We start from the raw sequence: 9,340 nt of genomic DNA, 5'->3' as shown, positions 1-9,340 counted from the left end.
CTCACCCCCCCACAGAGTGTCCAATCCCATTGGGGTACGGATCACATTTCGGTATAATTGCAAGACATAACCAGGCCGGTGGGTGATTGAAAAGTCTCACAACTGCTCTGACCCCCAGTGCTGGTCTCTGCTCTCCTGCCTCAGGTAAGAGAAGGGTGAGGGGGGCCTGAAATATACCCCTCAAACCAGGGAAACATCTCTTGTATGAAAAGAGGGGAGTCAGCACCTAAGCCTGTTAGAGGAACCTGTGCACCCTTGTGTTTCAGGACCCAGTAAATGGTGTGAGAATGGATCCTTTGCTGATCAGTTTAGTCACATAGAATGTGTTTTCTCTATACTATTTTGTGAGTTAAAGTGGAATGCAGTGAGATGCCAGGTGCTGGAATGACACACAGCTACAAATGCCTAGAAAGCTATAGTGAGTGGCCAAGGTCATAATCTGCAGACTGGTGTTACTTTCACAAAAGACGCTGCCCCCTCATACACAAAGAACAAAAAGATTGTGCAGAGAGTGACCCCCTTTAATACTTTATTAGTAAGATCCCTCTGTTAATCCCCTGGTAGAGAGCTGTACAGAACTGCTGAGTGCAAGAATCCAGGCTAAGCCAGAGAATGGCAAGAGAGGCGTCATTAATGTGACCCTGGCAAATGTCCAGCTCTGTGCCATGTGTGCCTTGAGGGTGCTGTCTAAATGCATGTCTGTCTATCTCTGTCTGTCTGTCTTGTATCTATCTACCTTTTATCTATCCATCTTCCAGTATTTAGGCAGTCTCTTGGATCTTCTTATGTGAGAACTGGAGGGAGGTGTGCTTAAACTCACTAACCTGTTCTCATACTTAAATGGTCTGTGCTCATGGCAGGAGATCTTGAAAACATACCCTGCTCTCTGGAACTGAAATACTGAGTCTCTGATCCTTAATATGATTACGCCTATTACCATTGATATTTCTGTCTGTATTTGGCTTACATTCAGAATATAAGTGCAGAATTCTGACTAATAACTGTTACTATTGGGAGTTCTAAGAGTAATATTGCACTGTTGATCAGAAGGGAAAGTTGTCCTCCTTTAATGCTGATTAATCCTGTTGGCTCTGGTCTGTGTATTTCTTTTTGCTACTTCTAAAATAGACGTCCTCTGTCTAGTTGCTCTGTGAATTGTGCGAGGATGCAGGAAAGTGATACAGTGAGACTCTTGGAATGTTGTGCAGTGTATAAGAGAGTCCTAGTGACTGTATGTGTCTGCTGGGTTACACAGGGCTGAGGACATTCTTTGTGGTTGCTTGAGAACTGTATTGTTAGCTGTTTTAGAGGATGACATATGCTGAACAGGTTGAGTCTGAGTAGTTGGTACCAGCTGTTAGTTGCGTTGGACGGGGAGGTGAGAAATGACATATTGAACATCTCTAAGTGTTACCTTCTCTTCTATCTCCTTATCTGGAAGGTGTAACAGAAAATGTGATTACAAACAGCAATATAATACTTGACTAATATAATTCCATTATCAAAAGTAAGGGAACCTTTCCTTAGACACCACAGAACTACAAGGGGTTTTTATATATTAATTTAAGAAGCACCACAATGTTTAATGTCTCTGATATGGGATAGGTACCCCATAACCCACAGGAAATGAATACCCCGGCCTACATATTATCCCTGTAATAACTCCCCTCTCAGGTCCAAATCACCTTTAAAGGACATTCCCAGGGGTCCTAAAATAGACAAGAATGCCCAGTTGTCCCCTGTCTCGTACCAACCCGCCCCTCTTTGCCCTCTCATGTAACATCTGAGTCATGCACGGTGCAGCTCTGGGTTCCCAAGTTTTCCTTACAGGGTGGAAAACTAAATTAAGCCATAGGGTGACATTGTCCTCCTTGTCTTGTACTGTATTACATCAGTTTTAATACAGTGCTATGGCTAAGTGAAATACAAATCAAAAAAACTGTAGAAACTGGTCCCATTAAGTTAAAACTGAAATTAAGATTTCTATAAGAGCCATAAATAACACAAAGTATAGATATTGGTGTTTTTGGTGTTTTTCTTGTTATGTGGAATATTCTGTGCAATAGTTTAGATTGCTGCTGTGATATTAGACTGTGGATACTATAAAAGGAGAGTGTGATGGTGTCTATCTTTATATTACACATAAATAGACCTCTGGTTGGAAACATAAATGAATAGTTACCTAAGGGTCCATTATATTGCCCAATCCCCCTGTAGTGAGGTCAGGATGTCCAGTTATCACATATCAACAAAATAGATGTATTGAAAAAAAGTTGTTCAATTTCTTTAATACAATTAGTGACTTATGGAAAAGCGAAAACAATGGATGTCGAAAGCTTACGATACATTGGTCCTTTGTCTTCCATTACTTATGTTCCATTGTATTTTGCATTGGTTCCTGCGGCATCTTCCTAAGTGCCAGCATTTTTCTACTTCTGTCATATCCTTGTACTCCTATTTGAAGAACTGCTACTATTTTAGTGCTATTGAAATAACCCCATCTACAAAACAAGATGCGGTATAAGCCATGCTTACAATAGCGCATGCTGATCTGACTTTATATGACTGTATAATGTTTTCACCACTAAGCAGGGTAATAGCAATGCATTGTGGCACAGCCTTTGGCCAGGATGTGGTTATAAAGGCAGATTCGGTGCTTCCAACAAGTTATCATAGTTCTGTTTCATTCTGTTTCTTTCCAGCCGACCAAAAGCCGCCACCATGTCTGACACAGAAGAAGTGTAAGTATCCAAATCAACGGGTCGTGTTACACGCACCTTTTACCACTTGTTTTTATCTTATGCCTTATATGTTAATATATCTTGCAGAGGAGCATTTCAAATGCACAAAATACCCTAAAATTCACCATACATGACATGATGGGGATTGTAGTATGTTATACATGCCATGCTTATATGCACTAACTCAGCATCACAGTGTCCATAGGACCTATTTTATAACATGGGCATCTATGTCATATTTGTATTCATCCCTAATAATGCAGAAATCACATTAAGAGAAGATAAGGTACAATAAAAATGTTTATTCTTGGCGGGGTGAGAGTTACAATGGCTGCCATGGCAACAATAGTCCCCTAGTTGCAAAGAATGTTTCTTCAATAGTAGTAGAGATTGTTTTATTTTGCACACACATATACCCATGTGGACTATTTAGTCCAATACAATAGAAATGGCGTTTTGTCTAATTCAAATTAGTCGAATATAAAATAACCTTGATTTTTTTCCCCTCTCTTCTCCTTTCTCCTTTTTGTTGTTTTTATTCTACAATTTTTGTTCGCCTGCACCAGTGAACAGGTGGAGGGTGAGTATAGCCCTATACCCTTTCATTCCATATGTAATATGACAGTATTCTGACATAGTCCTGGTAGTATGCATCAGAGGTGGGGACACTCTGGCCTTCCAGATAATGTACTACAGTCCCAGGACATGCCATATGACCGATAGGTGCTGTAATTAATTTTATTAGGAAGTCACATGTTCCAAAAGTCTAATATACAAAATTATCACAGTTGCTGATAAATTAGTATGATGAAGTTATTGCCAATTTGTCCAAAGCATGATTCAGCTCAAAAATCAGCTTAAAAAAAATAATGTACGCATATTAGTATGGTAGGGATCTCCTGCCTTTATGGATTTTCAGTGGTGAACATCTTATTCTGTATTATATATTCACTTCTAGAACACCAGTATTTGTCATAATAGATTTCCCACGCGTATATAACACATTGCTGTAATAATGCGAGAACTGTGTATATGTAATATGCTGGAGGACTTGCCCATGTCTACTTAATCTCTGCCTAAATGCTCCTATTGATTCCAACTGACTGCACGTCATCCAATCCATTTATGTGTATATGAAACGGTTTACATTTGCTTAATTAAGTTATATTTCCCACTGAACACTATCACTTGTTACTAACCTTGCCTCTTATTCACTTGACTCTTCCTTACTTGATGACAAAATATTTCTTAACAACTATCTCCATTCTCCACCCTCCTCCCAAATACCAGCAGTGCATGTTTTAAGGATATCCTAAGATGAGCACAGATGGAACATGGCCTTTTTAGCATTAGCTAGAGAAATCATGATATTCTGCTTTATTGTCCTTAAATATTAAAATTGCCAAACACTGTACTTTCCATGAATAATATTTAGATAATGTCACATTCGCTCTCTGGAGCAGTAAGAAACCTTATAGCCGTCACAAAAATAATAAATAATTATATCCATTTAGAAGTAAAAACAAATCAGGCTTCACCAGTTACCCCACATTGTGTATAGATACGGATGATTTTAGAATAGATAGGACTAATTCATCTGTGCTAGAACAAGGATATCCATAAAACCTGCCCTGTCTTCTATTCCTTAATTTCTTCACTTAATTTCCAGATCTTGATTCTCTTCTTATTGTCCTATTCTTCCAATCTGTCTTGTGTGCTTGGATAACTGGTTTGATTCCATCACCTTTTAACTCATTCCTTCTTTTCTTCCCTTATTAACGTCTGCACTTTTACCTCCTCATTACTGATAAACTCTCTCCAGGCAAGATCACCAACGTTACCCAGGATATATATAAAGACGTATATTGCAGTTTAATCCACATCTGCAGTATTCATTTTTGTATATTTAAAACCAAAAGTGTTGATCTGCTCTCTTTATGCATTTCTTCTATTAACTATACATAAGTGTCTGAGTGATACAATTGCTACTTTTATTTTCCTCAGTGTATTCAACGTTTAATCTGTTAATGTACAATAAGCAACTCATTTAGATTTAGGGAGCATCGCTAAGAGAAATTAAAGTGCACCGATTGTTTGCTAGGAAGTAGCACTGAAGCACTTTCTTTAATTACTCTAATGAAGCTAGAACTAGACTCATTAAGACATGTTCATCTGTTTTCATGTTGTTTTGCTGGAGATATGCAGGGTTAACACTTCAGCCGCCAAAAATTCATGTTGTAACACTGCATTGAATGCATGTGATATGTATACTGCATGGCTGCATAGCAGTGGATTCCTATGTAATCATGCAGTACGTATTTCTCAAATATGTCCAATTTAAATGACTGAGGCTGAAGTACTCGGAATTAGAGGTGCTTGAATGATCAGAACCGGTTTGAAATACAGTCGAATTTGGCCGGTTTGAACTTATTCACTATCATCATTTTTGAACCAGTTCGATTTGGTTCGACTGCCGAAGAGGAATTCGCAGTTCCAGTTTGCAGCTAGCAGATAAAAAAGACACATTAAAATAAACTCCAAACTGTTGACTGTTTGAATGGCTATATTTAATAGTATTTTATTGTTTTTTTGTAAATTCAAGTGGTGGATATAACCGTGATTCATTTGGAAGTTGGAGTTCCAAATTCATGTTCACTGCTGGAAAAATGTTAAAAATATTATGCTATGTAGCCATTTAAACTTGAATGAGATCGAACATGTTCTAACTGGCTCAAAAATGGTCGAATCAGTTTGCCCAGCTGGCATCAACCTTGAAGGTTTTTTTAGTATAAAGCTCGAGAATTTATCTCATATTTTAAAACCGTACAACCTATTTGATGAACTGATTCGAGAATCACTTTGAATCCAATTCAAGCATCTCAAATGGGGCTCGCAGTCAATGTTACTTGTGGCTTTCGTCTTTGTTTACATTACTTTTTCATTTTCTTTTATATCCACACAAAAACAGAAGAATACGAAGAAGGTAAATGGCTGCACTCATTCTAATCTGCACACCTCTGACTATCAACCCCTAATCCAGTAACACTCTAGGCCTACGTTGGTCAGCAGGATGTCACTAATGTTTATTAGCCTCTTCACTTACATTTGTTTTTTTTAGAACGTGTCTGCAGTGAAAGGGTTAATTCCTTCAAATTCCTCATTCATACCTATTAACATATAACTGCTGACCGCTGTTTTTAAGCCCCATCCTCCCCCCAAAAAATATTTTAGTCACAAACGTTGAGTGTGTAGTGTATTTTACCTCATGAAATCCTCATTCCCACTCATTCATTATCATAATGAATTCTATGGCTCAATACAGGGACTTCAAATTACAGTCAGAGACAAGTTTACAATGTTATCCACTTATAACTAAATACAAAGTTAAATTTTACATGTGGGGTACAGTATATAGTGTTTGGTACAGGTGTATGCAGCAAGCATGCAGAATTCATCTTTCAAGTCTGTCAAATTTTTAAGTGCCCATAATGACATCCCAATACTGAAACCTTATACAAAGATGGATACTCCACTGCTTTATCATTAAGAAGGTACTTCAAGTCCAACTTCTCTAGAGCGTGCTTTATAGTCATAATATAGGAGGATACATTTCTCTGTGATAATGTTCTTAGAGAGATTGCACAAATTAATTTCAAACCTGACAAATATAGCCAAAGGCATCACTATCATCATCACCATTTATTTATATAACGCCACTGATTCCGCAGCGCTGTACAGAGAACTCATTCACATCAGTCCCTGCCCCATTGGAACTTACAGTCTAAATACCCTAACATACACACACAGACACACGTCGGCCATTTTGCTGAATGAGTATTTGTAACATTGCTGCCTATTAATTCATTAGGATCCAGAGGCACACTGAAATTCTGCATTTTCAGGATTAATTTCAGAATTAATGTCCCTGCTGTATGTGTGTGTGGACAACAGGTTCACTATAAAACATCTTTTCATTTCCCTATTGACACTGTGTGAATAAGCATTATGGAGATGAATGGGACTGAGGATTATTACAGCATGACATTTTTCATAATGCCATCACTTCTGTTTGGTTCCAATAACGACACGTTTACATTAATCAGCTCAACCTGTTTAATGTAGTTGAAATAGGCCCAGGTCCACCGTGCATGTCAGTTGCTGTCCGTCCATATGTTGTCATCCCTATGTAAGTCAGTGATATAAGTACGTTCATGTGCTGGAGGTAAATTGTTTCTTTATTGTTATGCTTACAGTGGAGGTGTCTGGGATTACATAGTCCAGTACAGGTTGTCCTGTCACTTGTCTCCTTCTGAGGCGCAGAGCAGATGTCACCTCTTCAATGTACCACTGCTGTCTGTTAAATGCTAACATGTTTTGCTTTGTCTGTTTTCTTGCTCCTCTATCCTGCCCTTGCCACAAAATATCTGACAGAGGAAGCCCAAGAAGGTACGTCTCTTAGGTCATTAGCTGGGGTAACATTGGGCTGGTTGGTTGTGTGTATAGTGGGTAAAGGTTGTGTTTCTACCATGTTATGTAGACTCTCATGCAGTACAAAGATACCCTGTAGAGAACTAAGAACATATTATGTTAATTGTGAGGGCCTCCATTATATAACTACATTTACTGAGACTAATGATTGTAAATATGACATGAATCACATTCTATGTGAACCCTTTACTGTGACATATAGACAGGCTATTTTCTCAGCCATACAAATGTTTGTTAGACTGCAAATTATGAATTCAATAGGAACAGGCACAACGTGATTGATTGATGTTCATAGTTCCCAGGTAGACCAGGTTCTCATTAGTTTTGGGTCAGCAAACAAAATGTCTGCCACATCTGTTCCTAGGCAATGGGTGTACTTTACAGCAGGTTCCAGGGGAATGAGGTCCACTGTGGTGAAACTAAATACTGAATAACATAGACATTGTATAGGTTCTCAATCATTGCTTAGCATACCCCGTCTATGTCAAAGTGACTCCGTGCTGTGTGGTTTAGCTCCCATATGTCCCCGTGTCAGCAGAAAGGGGCTTGACTAGCTTTTTTTTTTGGCTTGTCCGCTACTGCTTGTTCTAACTGCTATTCCTCTCCTCCTTAATGCTTTTCCTGCACAGTTGAAGAATCCCACGAAGAAGGTACGTAATCACACTTACCTCCCCATAATCTGAGGTGAACCCATCAGGGGTCCCAGTCTGTTGCTCATTTCTACTTTAAATCTCCTCTTAGTATCTGTAATCAGAGGAGAGTGAATGCAGGTTAACCAGACACATATAATCCCATGATTAGTCTGAGTATTTGTCTATATACATGTTAATCCAGTCACATTATGCAAGTGTTTGTGCTGATAATGCCTGCTCTACCCATTGGGTTTATAGGGGACTTTTACAGCGTTTGACAGCTGAGATGTGCTTGCTGGTCTATATGCGAGGACTGTTGCATGGCGCACGCTGGGGATCCAAGACCATGTGACAGATATGACCTTTGCACCTTGTAGCCAGTGCTTGGAAAATACAGAAACGCTTACTATGCCTAATATGCAGGATGCTATAATTTTATAGGAAAAATGACCTAGCTAAGTGGCTTTTACAATTAATGTCAGTAGCAAATATTATTTCATTATAAATAATTAACATGATTTTATTACCAATTGTTTCTATGAGTACAGCATGAACATCTGCGGCACAAAGAACGCTCTTTTTAGTTTACAAACACATTGATAGTCTGCATCTTCTGTTATTGTGCCTTGGCTTTCATGTCTCCTCTCTCCTTCCTGTCCTGCTATCTAATACGTCCTTCACCCCTGCCCCATTCCGTCTGTTGCCTGACTGCTTGCCTATGCCACCTACTTCAGAAGAAGGAGAGCCTGAACAAGTTATGGAGGATACAGTTCAAGAAGAGGAAAGTTATGAGGGGGCAGAGGAGGAAGGTAAGACTGTAAAATGCCCTTCCTCAGTTGTCGGTAATACGCGTAGGGCCTTCTATAGTACGGTCCGCCCCGATTCATCTATTCGTGTGCATGGATAGTGCACAGAAGAGTCATTCCAGCAGATACAGTAGATGTATTTATTTATTGCAGAAAGCAATGCTATACTCCAACAGGAGACATAGGAGATGCCAATATTTCTGATTCCTACTTACCTAGCAACTATGGGCCTGGTTTAGAGTTGAACAAAAAAGTTGTGACTTTTGCATACATGGAACTTTACACTTTAGTTCCTTTGACTGTATTTTGAATTGCACGTGTCATATGATATTGCAAATTTGAATCTAGCGCCAAAGATGATGCCGTCATTATCAACAATCCGGAAACATGCACCGGGCCTATGGGACGTGCAAAGATATGCCTCCTAAGAGGTGTCTCTTAAAGATACCTACAATAGATGAATTCAAATCAGGTGTATCTCTAAGGGGCATGGTAGACTGGCCTATCCACGCCTGTGCAGAAACTACATGTAAACACCCCTGACCCGCCTCTCAAAATGCAAGTGTAAGATACGCTCAACTCAAAATATGAGTGCAAGTTGTGCACATGAGCAGTGTTTCTAACTTTACACAAGTTGCATTTTAAGTCGAGCAAATGGACTCCTGTACAACTC

At 39.1% G+C, this 9,340-nt stretch overlaps 1 protein-coding gene across 7 annotated transcripts in view; it reads left to right on the top strand.

Annotated features, from left to right (window-relative positions):
• The first annotated feature begins 39 nt into the window (after nucleotides 1–39).
• The window catches only part of TNNT3 (troponin T3, fast skeletal type), a 34,313-nt gene continuing 25,012 nt past the window's right edge, over nucleotides 40–9,340 (top strand). For 2 of the 7 annotated variants that reach the window (XM_075187897.1, XM_075187896.1), the window contains exons 1-6: nucleotides 40–144; nucleotides 2,703–2,741; nucleotides 3,308–3,321; nucleotides 5,710–5,724; nucleotides 7,173–7,187; nucleotides 7,859–7,879. In XM_075187897.1, coding sequence (XP_075043998.1) covers nucleotides 2,722–2,741; nucleotides 3,308–3,321; nucleotides 5,710–5,724; nucleotides 7,173–7,187; nucleotides 7,859–7,879 — 85 coding nt within the window. In that variant the 5' untranslated portion in view covers nucleotides 40–144; nucleotides 2,703–2,721. Of the gene's footprint in view, nucleotides 145–2,702; nucleotides 2,742–3,307; nucleotides 3,322–5,709; nucleotides 5,725–7,172; nucleotides 7,188–7,858; nucleotides 7,880–8,564; nucleotides 8,671–9,340 lie in introns of those variants that run through there. The other 5 variants (XM_075187894.1, XM_075187895.1, XM_075187898.1 and 2 more) reach the window with 4 other exon arrangements.

Source organism: Mixophyes fleayi, chromosome 10 (genome assembly GCF_038048845.1).
Source record: "Mixophyes fleayi isolate aMixFle1 chromosome 10, aMixFle1.hap1, whole genome shotgun sequence".
In the NCBI taxonomy this organism is placed as follows: domain Eukaryota; kingdom Metazoa; phylum Chordata; class Amphibia; order Anura; family Limnodynastidae; genus Mixophyes; species Mixophyes fleayi.
The sequence above is the reverse complement of the archived record's forward strand: the minus strand, read 5'-3'. Positions and strand labels throughout refer to the sequence as shown.